Raw genomic sequence first — 18,180 nt, forward strand, 5'->3', positions numbered from 1 at the left:
ACCAAATTTTTTGAGTAACAGTTTCTCAGTGACTGAAGATTTCTGAACATGTATCTCCATAAGAAAAGGCTAAAAGTAAAGACAATGTTACTAAATGTAAGGAATAGGTACTGTGGGTAATGAGTTCATGCAATTTGTGTGTATTCCTGCATGTTTCTGGAGGGAATGGGTGGGATGTTTTTATGGTATAATTCATTCAACTCTTTCTAAATCTCTCCCTGATTACTGAATATTGAATTCCCAGCATTTGGCAAGTCAACGACTCTCCCACCAGTTCATAATTCTTGAGAAAAAATGTAAGCCCTCAGTGTGAAATGGAGAGAGGGAGAGGATGTGTTTTTGAAGAACGTGGTTTATTTCGCAAGTAATTGCATGTGATTCTTCTCCCAACTTCAAAGCGAGTGGATCTGCAGTTCAGGGTTGGGAGGCCAGACCACTACCAGATCAGCTCTCGACTTCCTGTCCCTGCTTGGCTTTGAGCAGAGAGAGGATTTGAGGTAGAAATGTGTGAAATACAGAAGACAGCTTTACAGATATGTTTGAGTCTGTTTCAGGATCAACAAGTTGAACTTTTAACTTAAAAATGTGCTTCATGTTATAACATCCAAATGAACCATTTTATTCAATTCAAAAGCAATGATATGCCAATTAATAAATCAGTAATTGTTAAGGTTCAAATCAAGCAGAAGTTACTCATAAACACAAAAACTGCACTTCCACTATTAACTCCATTTTCATATGAAAGAAGAAGAATGCCTCACAAATTAACCAATAACAACAGAAAACAGACTGTCCAGAATTGTATTTATTCATTTATGAACGAATAAATAAATTAGAAAATAATTGTTATGTTGATCAGTATTGGTGGGTGCCAATGTTATCTTTCATGGTCAATACAAACACAAACTCAAACACAGGGTTTCCATTTCGTCCTCTTGGAATTATAAGTAGTTTTGAGATATTGAGCTTCAACGTTTTTGCATTCCATTCGACTGTGTGGAAAGAACCTTATTGTTTTTTTAATAAAAAACCCATAATGTATATAACATCTGACTTGATTAATCAAATCCTTCTCTATGAACCTTTTTCCTTTCAAGCCTGTTGAACGTTTTTCCTTTGCCTGTATCCGTGACATAGAGCAGTTGCCTATCATTTAATTATCATCCATGTGAGATAAGACAAGACATCAGGTGGCCCAGGGAGGAGCATGTCAGATAAAGCTTTATCAGTTCGGGACCATTTTTATAAGAAATCCAAATATGAGCTATCTAAAAGAAATCTTGGTCCAGACAAACTGGCCGGTTTTATTATCTCTATCGTTATTATCTTAATTCTGATTGTTAAAACATGAGTGCATGGTTAGAGAAAATAAAAACATACATATGCTTATGCAAAATTAAATAGGCCTATGCAAAATTACTCCAAGTGCCTGAGGTGAACTGTGCTCAGTTTTATTCCCTAGGTCCATGTCTGGCACACACACACACACACACACACACACACAAACTCTAGATTACAGCTTCATGGTCCCTTTCACAGTCCATAGCTGGGATTGGCAATGACATTTGAATGCAGACCAGCTCTAATTTAAGCATCCACATTTATACGCCCATAATGGGGTCAGTATAAGCGCTTTTGGAGCGGGCCAGAGACTGTCCAGAGCTCTCTTTCCAGAACTAAGGCAGTACATTATTCCCAAAACTGCCCAAAGCACCCTTTCCAGAAGGCTATCCATTATTGCTATATAAGAGAATGAAGCTTTGCTGCTGAAACTGTTCGTTTTTACATTGTATTCATAACCTACAATGCAAAAATGTTTCATCAATTTCACAGAATTAATGCATGAATTTAATAGGTTTTATAATCTAATTTCATAATGTGGTAATTATATCGGGGTGTATTTTTATGTTCTAATTGACTGTGCATTTGAACGAACGTGCAGCACTAAATGTGTTGCATCTAAAACTAATGCCAAAACAACTTTCACAATTACACACACACACACACACACACACACACACACAATCCTGAGTGTGAAATAAGGATGGAGGTTTTTGAAATGAACTGGTAGTGCATATCTCTGCAGCCAGGCAAGAGGGCTTTGGCATGCCTGTGTTATTGAGCAAACCACTTTGGCCTGTGTTTGTGTTTGATAGGATCAGGGGCTCAGTGGGTGGCGGAGGACTCTGGTAACTGAGTACTGAGGCTTTAAAAACTCCTTGCTGTTTTTTTGGTCTTTTTCTTCAGTCCAGCCTCCAAGCAGCTTCCTCGCTGAAGGGAAGGACTTAAATGTAAACATCCAAACATGCTCGGGCCCTTTTAAAGAGCTTTTTCAGCCTCCACTCTTAATTGGAAACAGACAGTGGCCTTGTATGCAGAGGTGGGGTTAAAGCTCAGACGCTACACTGACAGGCTGCAAATCCCACTCAATCTTTGATGTGATATCTCACTCGTTTTGAAACATTTTTTTCAAGCAAATTAAAGGTTATATCACTCATTATATCTGTATAAATGAATGCCAGAATATGAAAGAGTGATAATACGTATGGAAATAAAATATTTACTTGAGTTTGAAATTATTTACCTATTTATTACACGCTAAATCTTCGTCCAAGAAAAATACAGTCTAGTCCATGACAAAATGCAAAGCAATAGGGCTAGTGACAATATGAGCACAGCAACAACATTTCAGTACTTACTGAAGTCCTCTGTGGTCATCATTTTCTATACAGTCGATAACTTAGACACAAGGTGGCGCAAATTTAGTTTGTTTGAATCAATCAACAGAATCCGCGTGTGATACGTGACATATGAAAGTAGTGCCGGGGTTATTTACCCATGCGGATTGATACAGTGGTTGTTCGTGTTCCTTTTAAAACAGGCTCAGCCATCAACTAAAGAAATGAAAAATCAACTAGTTTGTTTTCACGAACTCTGCAAAAGTGTGGAAATGTATAGAGCTTAATTCAGTCAGACGATAGAAATGTGTTGAATTTTCAGTCTCTACTTCAGCAACAGCTTTAGAAATCACTTTGCAGCCTGATGGCATTTTTAGTGTTATGAATGTAAATTATTTTATGAAACAATGAAAAAATGAAAAACTTTTGGTACATTTCATATTGCATATTCATGCATGTAGTACAGATAGGGTCAGGACCATTGCAATCAACTATTCCTGAAAGCCATCAAATAAATAAATAAAAATAAATATTAGCACGATTTCAAATGTCTGTCAGTTTCTTTCTTTTTTCTTTTTTGTATCTGTATGGCAGGAATTAAATTGTTTAGGTAATTACTTGGCAACCCTTTAAATACCTCTCAGCTCATCCTTGTGCTCAAAGAGTCATTGCTGATGAGTGAGTAAGGGAGGCAGTCCTGGCATCACTGCAAAGTTGTTAGTGCTGGCTGAATGGAGGTGAGTGCACGGGATGCTTAATTGGTCCGGTGTGCATGTGTGCAAGCATTGGTGATAATTGTGGTGCACAGGTGGCCACAGTGGAGGCCTGTCCAAGCTTTGAGTTCATGTCAGGGCCTGGGACAAAAGACAAAAGATTTCAGATCTCTTTGTTATTGACTGTGGTCTAAGCCTCTGGCAGTCTCCGTGTCCACCTAGACATGAGTTCATGAGTCTATCCTGACATTTTAAACTAGAGCCTTGATGCAAAGAACAAAACATTGATGTTAAGATCTCATGGTGGTATTTACATGCAGAATACTAACAAGTATCTTTTCAAGCTTCTTCTCCGTTTTTTCAATTTTCAATAAACCATTAGATTTTTAAAGTGCATAAAGATAATTACAACTGCTGAATAAAACATTTTTTTGTAATTGTGCCAACAGTTCAGTACAGCCCCATGATGATGAGCACAAAACTAGAATGTGTTCTTATGTCCACTGATTTCACATCAAAGCGATTTAAATACATTTTACTGGCATTATAGCAAAAATGCCCCAGTAAAATCTTTCTTGGCGCCTCCTATCAGATATTGTTATCAGATAATGGAGAAATTCCTTCAAACATAGATATGCCATTAGCATTGAGCATGCAGTCTCCCCAGGCATTTCCCTTCTTTGTTGACTGAAGGACCAAAAACATGTTGAAACAAGACGCCACGCTGCAAAGCGGCATGTAGCATCAAGATTTTGCTGATAATCATACTGAAATAGCTTGTCAGACATGAAAGAGTTTGCATTTAAGCCTTGCAGGGTATTTTCTGGTGAGATCATCTTTCTGTAACAGACCAAACGAAATGGCTGAGAGCGCAAGAACATTGTGCATTGATGGAGTGATATCTATGCTGCAAATGAGTCAAAACACAGAGTATATAGTATGAAACATGTTAGGATACCTACAACATTCAACTTAATACAACATAACTAACTTAAAATGTTCAAAAATACATCGGCTGTAGAAGACGGGGGAAAACAGGCAAAATCTGAATATTTTTTCAAATGCATTCATATTTTGCATTATACTTTCTCATTTTGTTGTACATTCAATGATCAAACTAAATCTCTTCGGTGTCAGTGTAATTTTCCTCTTGAGTCTAAATCAATTAGGTGGCGTTTCCAAGAATAGATTGACCTAAAAAGGAAAAAAAAAAATGTTATTGTCTCGCTTGAGAGAGTGTGAGTGAATGTCAGTTTTTACTGTTACACTGCTGAAGATCGAGGGTCAGACTGTTTCATAGGGAAGTACCTAAGGATTTAAAGACTCTGTGATACTGTGTGAACGAAACCAAACTAGACTGAGATAATAACTGCCATTAAGGTGTGCTGAACTGTGAGGTGTGTGCTTGTTTGGTCCTCTGTTGCATAGTACTGTAATTATGTAACATGAGGACTGTGAAGTTTGCCTTATGGATTACAGTAGAGGTAATCACAGAGAGAATAGGAAAAGAGGGCAAACCGCTTTTACAGTACAACCAATATGTGGTATGTTCATAAGTGTAAACATACATACCATATAAACACACGCAGAGAAAGAGGGATTCAAAGTCTGATTGTTAAAAAATGACTTACAAGTTGCTGTGTGTGGATGCATATATTTTTGTGTGTTTGTGGGATTGAACTCAAGCAAGAGGAATGCTGTGTATGGGTGGTCAATTCGTTTACCATTTCAGCTTTGACCAACTGGCTTACTGGAAAGAAATATAGGATCTTTCCTTTTCAACAAGCCAGGCCACCTTCAAGGTCAGACTCTGACTATTTGTTTGTGTGCATGTGTGGTACAGAGGGAACAAGTTTTGTGATGGACTTCCTGCACTGAACTCCAGAAGAAGAAAAAAACATACCGTGTATGCATTCTTATTTGTTCTGTTTAAATCATGGGCCTTAAATGTAAGAGCAAAACAGCTGTATTTGCCAAAGATTTTCTATTGCTTACACATGAATTACTGTTTAACGGTTTGAAGTTGGTAAGATTTTTAAGGTTTCAAATTCTACTCTTCTCACCAAGACTGCATATATTTGATCAGAAATACAACTGCCTTGTTTAACATATTTTGAACTGTAATTTATTCAATGATGCATTTTTTTCAGGATTCTTTGACTAATAGAAAGAAAAACATTTATTTGAAATATAAATATTTTGACACCATAGTTTTGAAAGGTAGGGCATATTTGTATGTTTCAGCATCAGCAGAATCTGTGTGAAATATTAAGTTGTTTTTTTGTTTTGTTTTAACATATAATAAATTGTAATTTATTCAGTGATGGATTTTTTTTTTCCGGGATTCTTTGATTAATAGAAAGTCCAAAAGAAAAGCATTTATTTAAAATATAAATATTTTGTGAAACCAAACTTTTGAAAGGTAGGACATATTTGTATGTGTAAGCACTATATAAAATCAGCTGTTCACTTATATAATATTTTCATTTATATTACAGGCTGGCATATATTTTCATTTATATTACAAAAAAAAAGTAACAATATTATATTATACTATATTATAATTTCACTAGACTCCTCATAACTGGATTAATTTAATTTAATTTAAATTTTTACACAACAAATTCTAGGGAACCATTTTCGTGTGCTACTATAGTAAAATAGCCACAGTAAGTGCAGCAACAACAGTGGCAACAGAGAAATCAGCACTAATGGGCACAATACTAGCTGTAACACTAGTTTTATAGAATAAATAAAGTGCCAGTGGTTAACATGATGGTTGTGTCAAACATTTGTTTATAATCACATAAATCTGATTTCACTCTGCTCTCTCTCTCTCTCATTCCCTCTACTTCCTTCTCTGCGAGACCTCATCCTAAAGCAGTTTGTGTTCTTTCTGCCCCTCCTCTGTGTCTACACTGGTGTCTACACCTCCAGGCTGCTGTGGTGACCGTGAGAGAGATGTAGCACAATGTCATCGGCACGACAGGGGCACAACAACTGCTACTCCCACGACCCACAGAAATACCTCCCCAGCCTTTAGAGAGAGTCAGTCCAACACAGAGCTAAAGCCCGTGTGAATTCCTCAACGAATGCTCAAATACACACAGATGAGCTCCACAGCTGCTCTTCGGATCATAGAAGAGAAGGCAAAGCCGTGAGCTCACAGTTCCTATAAGCATCCCACATCCCATCAGGGCAGGACAAAACAGTGCTGTGGCATCCTGGGAACAATCCTGGAGCTGTGCTACAAGACTATCTTAAGATGGTGGTTGCTCTGACATACCAGGTAACAGCAGACCAGACAGGCTGACATTGCAGAACTGTGTTTGACCACCAGAGGGCAACACAACGCTCATTCGTGCATCTGAAAAGCTCCTGAGCTGTTGAAGAACTTTATGATACCTGATGAATTATGTAATTCCTGTTTGATAACTTAAGCACAAACAACAATATGGTCTTTTGCATCAGTTTATTACTAAAATAGGCCTTTTGTGGGGCTGGCATATTGTTTGTATGAAGAGCTGACAGATGTGGGTGTTTTTCAGGAGGGTTTGTTTAGCTGAAGCGGACACGGCGGATTGAGCCAATGGTGCTGTTTTGAGCACCCCAGTCAGAGAAGTTGTTGTAGTCCTTCTTCTCCAGGATGTAATGTGCTCCCCTGTAGTTAGGCTCCTGGTACGCCACCCAGCTGTGGTCAGGAGACAGAGAGATGGGAAATGTGCACACAGCACTGAATATATTCACAGAACAGAATACATAGCTCTGTATTTTAACATAAGTGAATTTGTACTCACGTTCCGCCCATTACTCTTACGGAGGACACTCTGTTAAGGCTGTAACGACTCATTAGGTTGGGGATGTCATCATGGAGCTCTGTCTTCTTGCCCGAAAAAGCTGCCCTCTCAAACAGCTGTGCACGGGGAGGGTTGTTGTCCTAGACCAAGCAAACAAACTATTTTTTACATTCATGATTTTGGATCATGTCATGACATGTTTTAGTGGAAATTTCAAAGACTTCTACTAATTGTATTGTTTTGAATATTTTATCATTATTGAATGTCTCACTTGTTTCACAGCACGAACAGAGGAGATGTGGTCACCCTGAGCACACCACTTATCAGTGCAGTTGTACTCCCCCCTGTCAAACATGTCCCACAGGTACTGACGTCCACGGAAGTTCTCATGTTCATATGCCACCCATCTATACAAGAACACGTCAAAGTAAAAATGTCAAAAAAAAAAACATATCTGAATGGACTTAAACTGGCAAAATGTACACCGAAAGGAAATGCAAAACTGATTTAATGTAGCTATAAAAATGTTTACTGAATAAAGACATGGAGTAATCATTTATTTTACATTTGCCTTGTGATACTCTCACGGACCTTTTCCTGGACTGTGCCCAGCTGGTGGAATGACCTCCCAATCCCAATTCGTACAGCTGAGTCTTTACTAATTTTCAAGAAACGTCTGAAGACTCATCTTTTTCGCCTGCACTTAACCTACTAACACCAGTACTTTTCATTTTCTTGTCTTTGTTCATTTAATTAAAAAAAAAAAAAAAAAAATCCTGGCTATGCGTTCTATACTAGACTAACTGAGACTTGTCATGGCACTTGTATACTGTTGTTGTTCTCCTGTTGACCTGACTGCTTCTATTGTTCTCATTTGTAAGTCGCTTTGGATAAAAGCGTCTGCTAAATGATTAAATGTAAATGTAAATGTAAATGATACAAAACTATCATGTACTCACGCTCCACTCTCCACCTGGACAGAGTTGCATCTGTCGGGAAAGTTTTTTTCGCTCAATTTCTGACAGTCAGAGGTCAGGTCCAGTCGCCGACCTGCAAAGTTCCTCTGCTCGAAAAGGGTCACCTGGAAAACACACCCCAAAAAACACGTACATTCAAGTATTTAATAAGCACAAAAGGATTAAAAGTATGTGGGAGAATATAGATATCCTGATCTTAAAACAAGCACCTTTATTAGCTAATTTTCATGTTGTTTTAAAAGCACCACCAAAACAATAGAAGAAATAAAAATAGTTGCAAACAGCTGACAGAAAATTCCCTACTGATGAATTATTCATTCACTATGCATGCATAACTAGAACCTATTGCCATCACAATAAACTCTTACCCTCCCACTGGACCCGTAGAAGGCACGTTGGAGCACAGACCCCAGCTTGCTAGGGAAAAAAAGTCAAACACTCTTAGCACATTTTAAAACATCAACAATCCAACAATGTCTAGAAAATAAGAAAGAAGCCAGCTCTTTTAAATTGGATTCCATTCTTTCCAAATGTTTATGATATAACATTTAAATTAAACTTCAGCTTTACTTGTTCCATAACAAGGTAAACGTATGTGTGGAACAAATCAGTTTGCCCATTAAAGCACAGCAGTATGTTATTTCAGGGCTGTCTTAATGGTATGGTTGTGATCAGAACTACATATTTCCACAAACAAGTCATGGGTGTTGGTCTTTTATATGTCTTTCTCTGCAATGATTAACACAGTCCTCTTGGGAGGTGCAGATTGAAACTCAAAAATGTGGTGTCCAAATGCACCGCAAACATACCTGGCTTGTTTGGCTAGTCCGGGGACCTTAGTAAAGATGTTCATGTCAGCTCGTGGTGGCCACTAAGACGGTCCTTAAATACAGCAGGTACATAGAAACAGGGAGTGCTAGAATGCTCATACTCTTTCTGCTGTTCTCTCTGTAGTCTGTCTGTGTATTGATATGCTAAACACATACTGTGTAGGATGCTATGTTTTGTGAAAGCCTTTAGCTATATGTGCATACAGAAATGAAAAGAAATGCACACATACAAAAGCTTAAACACACACACACACACACACATCCATAGAATATGCAAGAGAACACATGTACATGTTAAACCAACATACATTGAAAATATTCTCCTTTATACACACCTAAACACAGAACACACGAACATGAAGAATGCAGTGTCAACACTTTCTGAAACAATTCAACATTCATTTCAATGCGTGTTGTAACTGTATTCAGGTTTGAACTAGGACATGAAATGTTTGAAAGCACAATGACAGACACACATATGTATAGCACATATCAATCCAGCCATGATTTTATATTCTATTCATCTATATTTATTATCCTACTTATTTGATTCTAGTAATATTCTGCACTCTAGGCCTCTAACAGCTAAACTACCAATTCTTATTTATTTATTTTGCTCACTTATTTGATATTGCACCCATCATTTATGAAAAAGAATGCAGAATTGGTTCAGAAATGCTGGTTCAAATCTGAACAGTTTCACCTTTTTTATGGAATAAACTTGTATTTCCCCCTTGGGGGGCCAAAATGCAAATGCATCACCCACACCAACATCAACTTTGCTTACAGAGTCAAATGTTCAATTCTATAAAACATGTTAGGGGCAGCACTTTTCCCCTCTCAGCCTATTGAATTTGAATAGTGGGTATTTGAGCCTGCGTGTGGCTCCTGAATGGAGCTCGGATCTACTAGATGCTTCGCTACTGTTTTGTGCTGGTGAGCGCACAGGCACTGGGCAGCTTTGTGAGGGTGAATGAAGTTCAGAAGCTTAGGTAACTTTCTGGCACTTTGGAGTGGATTCCAGTCGAGACAAATGTGAGGCCTGGAGCAGGTATATGTCTATATGTGCTTGAGTGCAAATCTAGATTGAGGGAGAGTTTGAGAGAGAGGGTGAGAGTAGGGAGAGGAAGATAAGTCAGTGAACAGAAGGAAGCATTTTAATCATCATCTCACCCTCTCTCCTTTCAGAAAGAAACGTGCATCTCCTCTCTTCTGGAAAAATAATTTTGAGATGGCTTTCATTTTGGCAGCACTTGACAAGCTGACTTACTTTTTGTCACTGATAGCCTTTTGTGTCCGTTTGTCCTATAGCTGGCAGAAATGAAAGATAATTCATCTGATCTTATCTGGGATTGAACATTTTTGAGGGCATTTTCGGCTGATTGCACATGGATTGTGACAGCTTTTTATTTTGGGATGCATCACTGATATGCTTCAGCTTCGAATGCTTTGGAAGCTGACCACTCGGCGTATGTTTTGTATATATATCTGAAATGAGGATAACTGACTTGAAATGTATCTATGGACTGGGGCATTCTTAACTGAAATGAAACATTTTCTAAGATGTGCCTGGAAGTAAAGTAAATATAGTCTGTTTTAATCTGTGCAGGTGCTACTGGTGAAAAACAAACCCATATGAGAATAAGAGGATGCTACAACACAGTGTGCTGAGGATATGCCAATTTCTTCTTTTGGCCCTGTGCATTTTTGCCAGTGAAGACTTTGACTGGATGAAGAATGAAATGGGATCATTTCAATATGGCACATTTCCTTCAGGTAAAGCCTTACTCATAACAGCAAATGTCACTTATAAACAACAGCAAAAATAAGTGTGTTCTTTAAGAACAAGTATTAAAATAGAAAGAACAATATGTCTGGTAATATATCAAGTGATATATCAAAATACCATTTCACCCTCAAGTTGTTCCAAACCTGTATGAATTTTTGAATTCTTCTGCTGAACAAAGTATAAGAACAGTGTCAGTAAAAAATTGAATTTTATATAAATTTTTCATTTTCAGGGTTCAGTATTATGAATGCATATTCAAACGCATACACAAGAATGATATGTAGCCTACTGTTTTTAGATGAATAGCGTGTATACATACATTTTCAGGATTCTCCTGGGGCGCTGGCAGCTCAGCATATCAAACAGAAGGAGCATGGGATAAAGACGGAAAAGGAAAGAGCATCTGGGATGTGTTTTCCCACAAAAGAGGGAAAATTCACCTAAACGACACTGGTGACTCTTCCTGTGAAGGCTATTACAAAATAAAGGTGTAACTATTTCCTGATCGAAAAATGCACAGTGATGTATGTAGATGCTTTGGTTCTAAGATAATCTTTTTAATGTATGTTTTAGGATGATATCGCACTGATGAAAGACATGAAGCTGAACCACTATCTATTTTCCATCTCCTGGCCAAGGATTCTGCCCAGTGGCATTAAGAGTAATTTAATTATTAATAGAAATAAATTCTTGAAATGTTTTACAAGAGTCATTACCAAAAGTTTTTCTGATTGTTTTCTAGATGACTACATCAATGACAAAGGCATAGAGCACTATAATAACTTAATTAATATGCTTCTGGAGAACAGAATCACGCCGATTGTGACACTGTACCACTGGGACTTACCTCAGGTAAAACAAAATCCCCACACAGGCCGACAATGTCTGCGTCTCAAATCATAAACTGTACGTACTGTATTATCGCTTCTACGTTTGGTGTGAAACTGACCTAATGACATTTAAAAAGGATGTTCTATATAGTATGAATATGGCTAGTGTGAATAAAATTTGGACATACTACATCCGCAATGTTGTCAATATCACAAGACGTACCAGCGTCAGTTGCTTCGCTCCTCTTCCGTGGCATCATGGGATATTAAACTGTCCACTGGATGTGTATATTAGAATCTAGTCAGAAGTAGTAGGTCATTCTGGTACTTGACACCTACTGTTTTATGAATTCAAGTAATATGAACCATATCTTCATATCTTCTAGCTGTGAATTAAATATATTCGAACGCAGGGAATGTTCCTGAATTCTCTTTCAAAAAATGTAACTTTCACGTAAAATTTTCAAATGTATGATAAGTATGTCAGAGTACACATCTTTAAAGAGAGTAAACATCAATTTGATTTAACTTTTAAAATCATATCTGTGCTTTTTCAGGCTCTGGAGGAGAAATATGGAGGTTGGCAAAATGCCAGTATGGTCAATTTCTTCAACGATTTTGCCAATCTGTGTTTTGAGAGATTTGGCAATCGCGTCAAATACTGGATCACCTTCAACAATCCTTGGGTAAGAATTGTAAAGTAGTTATTGACTGATATTCTCCGTTTCGAAGTCCACTTTTACACCCTTCCATATTTCCAGTCAGTTGCAGTGGAGGGTTATGAGACTGGAGAACATGCTCCTGGTCTGAAGATGAAGAGTACTGGTGCCTATAATGCTGCCCACAACATCATTAAGGTGATCAAAATCCACTTCAGTCCACTATAGTCTAATAACTATAATAAATGAGCAACAGAAATAAATCATATTCTAAGTTAGCAATGCAGCATTCTGATTATGAACAGCAGAGAAAGACTAAAAAAAAAAAATAAGCATGCATTTAGTGATAGTGGATATGTTTTTTTTTTCGTAATAGTTTGCTATTAAAATCACTGTTTTCTGATAAAAATTTGAATGCAATGAAATGAAGCTCATTTTTATCCTCTGCTGCACTGACAGGCTCATGCTAAGGTCTGGCACACATACGATGCCCAGTGGCGAAACAAACAGAAAGGTAGGCAAATTTTAAATAATGAAATGAGCTTTTACCCTGTCAAGGCATAAAGGTCCAACCAGGTACAAGTGTTTCTGCCATTCTAGGTATGGTGGGCATCTCCCTGTCAGCTAACTGGGGAGAACCAGTGGACATCACCAATCAGCGCGATATAGAAGCCGCTGAAAGATATGTCCAGTTCTACTTGGGTTGGTTTGCCACACCACTCTTCCATGGAGACTATCCTCAAATAATGAAAGACTACATAGGCAAGCAAACCATAAATAAATGATAGGCTTATTTAGCTGGGCTGATAATAATTTACAATTATTACTCTGTTTCATTTCTGCAGGTAGGAAGAGTGCCCAGCAGGGCCTAAGTAGCTCTCGTCTGCCTACTTTCAGCCCTCATGAGAAAAGTTATGTCAGAGGCACTTGTGACTTCCTGGGTATCAGTCACTTCACTACGCGCTACATCACACAAAAGAACTTTCCTTCCAACCGTGGAAACAGCTACTTCACTGACCGTGACCTGGCTGAGCTGGTAGACCCACAGTGGCCTGATCCTGGATCAGAGTGGCTCTACTCTGTGCCATGGGGCTTCCGCCGTCTGCTTAGCTTTGTTAAGGTACATTGACACATCTCTGTAGCAATTACTTCCAGCCTGTGGCCAGTAGTCTGACTAGAAATGGCACACTGGCTTATTGTGACTCAAATCCCTCTATTCTTAGACACAGTATGGAGACCCCGTCATATACGTGACAGGAAATGGTGTATCAGAGAAGATGATGTGCACAGAACTGTGTGATGACTGGAGAATGCAGTACTTGAGGGATTACATCAATGAAATGCTCAAAGGTCAGAATCAATATAGAAATCTATGCCTTCCTTTTTTTTTTAAATGTTCTTACCAGTGGTTTGCAACAATGAGGCCAGAACAAACATATAAATATTTATATATAGTGTTCCTGTGGCTCGGGTGGTAGAGCATTGCAAGGTTGGGGGTTCGATTCCCTGCGAACACATGATAGGTAAAAATTGATAGCCTGAATGCACTGTAGGTCGCTTTGGATAAAAGCGTCTGCTAAATGCATACATTTTATTTAATTATATATATATATATATATATATATATATATATATATATATATATATATATATATATATATATATATATATATATGCTCAGTGAATGATCAAGAAACGATCAAACTGAAATATTTCTTTTTTCCACATCAAAGACTCTAGAATTGTGCTTAATACATCTCAACACTCCCAGTTTCTGTAAATAAAAAGATTTGAAAACACTGTCAAACAGTCATAATACCTTCAACAGAAATATCAGAGGAGATCTTTTAACTATTGTGATGGTTAAGGAAGGACTATGAATATTGAGTTGGAAAATGTGAAGCCTTTCAGTCAAAAAAGTTGAGAACCACTGTCTTAGAACAGACTGCATAAACTGACCCATTCGACTGGAATCACAAAAACATTCAGAACATGCAAATCAAAATTTAAAAAGCTTTCTTTCAAACACAAGAGTTCTAACAGAGCTCCAAATCATAATTGATAAATAAGGTCTATACAACCACTCAGAGGAACCTTTTTGTTTTTGTTTTTTTATTCAGCGGTTAAAGATGGAGTGAATGTAAAAGGCTACACAGCTTGGTCATTGCTTGACAAGTTTGAGTGGGATGAGGGCTACTCTGAAAGATTTGGCCTGTACTACGTGGACTTTGGCAGCAAAAATAAAGCACGCTACCCCAAAGCATCAGTTCAATACTACAAGCGCATCATCAGCTCGAATGGTTTCCCTAATCAGAGAGAGGTATGACTTCAATGAGTTTAGCATTAAAATATGATGCTAAATTAATTTTTTATTTCATCTTAAAATCGAGTTAAAGTGTACAAGAGTCTTAGCATTTTTTGTGCAATCTGTGTGATAAATATATACTATGTCTTTATATTATGTCTCAGTTTACATCTTATGAATTAAAATTAGATAATGTTTACCACAGATTGAAAGCTGGAAAAGAAAGGCACTGGAAACATGCACCTCAAGCAACCAGCTCCTTGCGGCAGGTTAGTGTAACTGTTACTGACTTCTCTCCCCACTGGGCAGCACAGCCGGCTATGATCTAGCTGGGGCAAAGAAAAGAAAATTCTGTCACAAATTACATTTTATATTTATAACCAAGCAAAACATATAGAGAAATTATATGGTAACTTTCTAACAGGAATTTTCTTTTGTTTGCCCTTTCAGCTAGAAGAAAATCCAAGGAAAATAAGGAACATGCAGATATGCCAAAGGTTTGGCCTGTGCATGATGAAGTTTAGGTACAGGGCTCAGGATGTCATGTTTCATATGTTTTCTGTCCAGTGCTAGTGCTATTTTAAAATACCTTTATGTTTTCACTGAATGTATATCTTTTATCAGTTGGCACTGACTTACTGACATGTTTTTCTCCAGATCCACTGATCAGCCACATGGAGATGGTCACAGAGATTGTCGTCCCCACCGTGTGCACTCTCTGCATTCTCCTCAGTGCAGTTTTCCTCATGTTTCTGCTTAGAACACGATTATAAAACAGACTGCTTCACATTTATACAACTATATTTTTTTCACATTGCATGTGTCTGTACCTTCTTTTTTCTTGATTATTATTAATAACGATGACATGCAGAGACTTGTTTACATGTAAATGCAAATAAAATGGTCCACAAATGTACATCTGTGTTCAAGGTTTGTAGGACCATACAAACAACTCTCAACAAATTACTCAGAGGTTAAGTTGAGGTTCGGGTGTTTGATGATTATGATGTGAAAAAAGTTAGATGGAAGTTTCTGAAACATTTTGAAAGCAGTTTTGTAACCCTATTAACAATGGCGTTTGTATATGAGGCAAACAAACAGACAATAAAATAAATACCATAATAAATGTGTTTGTGAAACCTTTTAAAATACTGAAATTCAGTGGGATTACAACCTACTAATACATATAGCTACATTCTTTTTTTAACGCATGCCGTCATCGCCACCGAGGAGGAGGACCGAGCAGGACACAAACGCGCGCGTCCGCGTCCAGGAAGATCGCGCGCACAGTACACTCTAGCTCACTGAAAGTTCTACTGAGAGCAAGTATTCATTGTTGCCAACCTGGAGAAAGATGCCTAGTACAAACATCAAATGTGCATTAATTTGTCGTCTCAAGTCTTGGCGATGGTCCCCTATTAAACAATAAAGAAAGTAAGACATTTTTCCTTATACATAGTTTAGTAGCCTACTATTCCTTTTGGCAGAATTTTTAATTTTATTCAACTTAATTATTTCCTGGATTTGCTAATGTAGGAAATGGGATTCAAATCGAAAATCTAACCAAAGTTACACTATTGCATTGCATTAAGATCCACGTATATAAAGTTTGAAAACCTGCATTATAACTGTTTCGGTATTTTGATGTTTCTACCTCTGTAAACTCGGGCAAAACTGTCCGTTTTGATTCGTTGTGAACGTCTGTATTTCCAGTTCTCCGCGCCGGTAGACGTCGCAGTTGTCCTCAGCCATGAGCAGCGACGCAGCAGAACCAGTCACGTGCGCCGCAGCACAGATGTGGTGATTGGCTGAGCGTCGCTTAGCCGCCGCTGAAACGTAACTTTGGCTGTGAATCAGTGTTGCGGTCGGTGTTGAAATTTCGTCCTTTGACAGCATTTATTCAATAAGTTCTGCGGACCGCACTGATATTAAGTTTATCAATGAAATTACAATAAAATCGGTTGGGCTTGATATCCAAACATCGGCGATTTGACGTTGTCTGTGACAGTAAAAAACAGCTCTCATCTAAACGTAACGTTACATAATCTGTTCAGTTCTATGATTGTATGTGTGCTAAGGATTACTTCCGATAATAAAATCATGTGGGCCTTCCATTTTTTTGTACAGTTTATGTACTTTACAGGCTATTTTTAAAACCCATAAACGTTATAATTTTTTTTTTTTTTTATAAATGAGTCAGTGAAATTGTTTGGATGAATATAGCATGCAACCCATACTCGACAGTCTGTTAAGCATACTACAAAAATAAGATTTTTTTAAAATATAGAAGTCCACTCGTTTGAACAGTTTAAGTCTAATAGACCAAACAGCGTGGATGTATCTGAAACAGTACAAAGACGTAAATATTTAATAATAAAAATGCTGAGACGGATTATGCTTGGCTTTCTGTTTGTAAATAACTATTTAATCGCGTCACAAAAGCAATATTGTGGGGTTTCTTAAAACTATACCTTATACATTACTAATGCTGAATAATTGCCTGACAACATATATGATTTATTTGAAATTGTAAAGGTTATACATTTAATTTAAGAATTTTAAAAAATCAGTTAGAATATATGAAATTTTATTAAAAAAATGTATATTTGACCACAGTCCCCCAGAAAACCTAGACTTCAGAGGGTGATAACTGCTGTTTTGTGTATTTTTGTCACTTCAGTAATGTTGAAGATTTATTGTGCAGTGTTATCCTGTTCAGAAACATACAAAAGAGAAAAAAACATCCAATAATTTACTTGAACACCACTGAAAGTAAATTAAATTGTGTTTCTGTTCTAGTATTGATCATATAATCCTATCTCATCTCCTTCATCTCTTCTCTCTTTTAGGTTGATTTCCAGCTTTGCGTACTTTATTTGAAGATGTTAAGTTCAAAAGCAAAGGGCATGAGGTTATTGCTCATTTTTCACTTCATCCTCACCATTTGTGTGTGAAATATTGAAACACTCCTGAATTCAGGTGCCGTTGTGCTACTCATTCTTTCATCCTCTGTGAGGATTTTGGAACCTATTTGCTTATATTGAAAACATTTCCCCTAATTTTATTCTTAGGTTCACAGTAAGCTCTATGTGAACCTGAGAATAAAATCATCACTTGGATGACGTTTATTATAATGTCCCAATGTAAGCACACAATACTGGAGAACAAATTGAACTTTTGGGGTTGACCCATATACCGTATTTTACTGTCATGTTTATCCCTGTTATTTCAGTGAACTTTTTTTTTTTTTTTCAAATAAAAATTTTAATGTAAAAAAAACATTTGTGTTGTTATTTGTGTAGACCTCAATTACAATTATGGATTTACGTAATCATACAAATCGTCTGCGTGCTTAAGATGTTTTTTCTTTCTTTCTAGATGTTATCTTAAGGGGTTTTCCCATTATTTTAACTTTAGTTTTAGTATAACATTATAATACATTCATATTTTTAACCATTCTGACGTAATAGTTTAAAGGCTTAATACTATAGAAACTAACAAGGTTTTTCAGTTTTTCAGATTTTTTTCAGCTTGTAAAGTTAAAACTCTAAAGTTTAAAAAAAAGACTGATATTGTGCAACTAGTTTTAACCTTAAATTAGA

General features: G+C 37.2%; 2 protein-coding genes across 5 annotated transcripts; one reads left to right on the forward strand and one right to left on the reverse strand.

The window, feature by feature from the left end:
- Positions 1–6,846: 6,846 nt before the first annotated feature.
- Positions 6,847–9,036, reverse strand: crybgx (crystallin beta gamma X). Its single transcript, XM_026267510.1, has 6 exons — positions 8,975–9,036; positions 8,534–8,582; positions 8,148–8,269; positions 7,460–7,595; positions 7,189–7,328; positions 6,847–7,082 (listed from the first exon to the last, which is right to left on the reverse strand). Exons 1-6 carry the CDS (start codon positions 9,016–9,018, stop codon positions 6,950–6,952), a joined length of 624 nt encoding a protein of 207 aa, XP_026123295.1. The 5' UTR covers positions 9,019–9,036; the 3' UTR covers positions 6,847–6,949.
- An 829-nt stretch (positions 9,037–9,865) lies between these two features.
- lctla (lactase-like a) lies at positions 9,866–15,494 on the forward strand. Of its 4 annotated transcripts, XM_026267508.1 has the most exons (15): positions 10,065–10,464; positions 10,605–10,771; positions 11,112–11,272; positions 11,358–11,445; positions 11,527–11,636; positions 12,172–12,300; positions 12,376–12,471; positions 12,733–12,787; positions 12,874–13,035; positions 13,119–13,393; positions 13,497–13,623; positions 14,394–14,593; positions 14,784–14,847; positions 15,029–15,102; positions 15,236–15,494. In XM_026267508.1, exons 2-14 carry the CDS (start codon positions 10,645–10,647, stop codon positions 15,100–15,102), a joined length of 1,668 nt encoding a protein of 555 aa, XP_026123293.1. In that variant the 5' UTR covers positions 10,065–10,464; positions 10,605–10,644; the 3' UTR covers positions 15,236–15,494. The 4 variants fall into 4 exon arrangements, with proteins under 4 accessions (XP_026123291.1, XP_026123292.1, XP_026123293.1 ...); XM_026267506.1 differs by lacking the exons at positions 10,065–10,464; positions 15,029–15,102 and adding an exon at positions 9,866–10,046; XM_026267507.1 differs by lacking the exons at positions 10,065–10,464; positions 15,029–15,102 and adding an exon at positions 9,866–10,030.
- Positions 15,495–18,180: the final 2,686 nt, after the last annotated feature.

This window comes from Carassius auratus, chromosome 7, assembly GCF_003368295.1.
Source record: "Carassius auratus strain Wakin chromosome 7, ASM336829v1, whole genome shotgun sequence".
Taxonomy (NCBI): domain Eukaryota; kingdom Metazoa; phylum Chordata; class Actinopteri; order Cypriniformes; family Cyprinidae; genus Carassius; species Carassius auratus.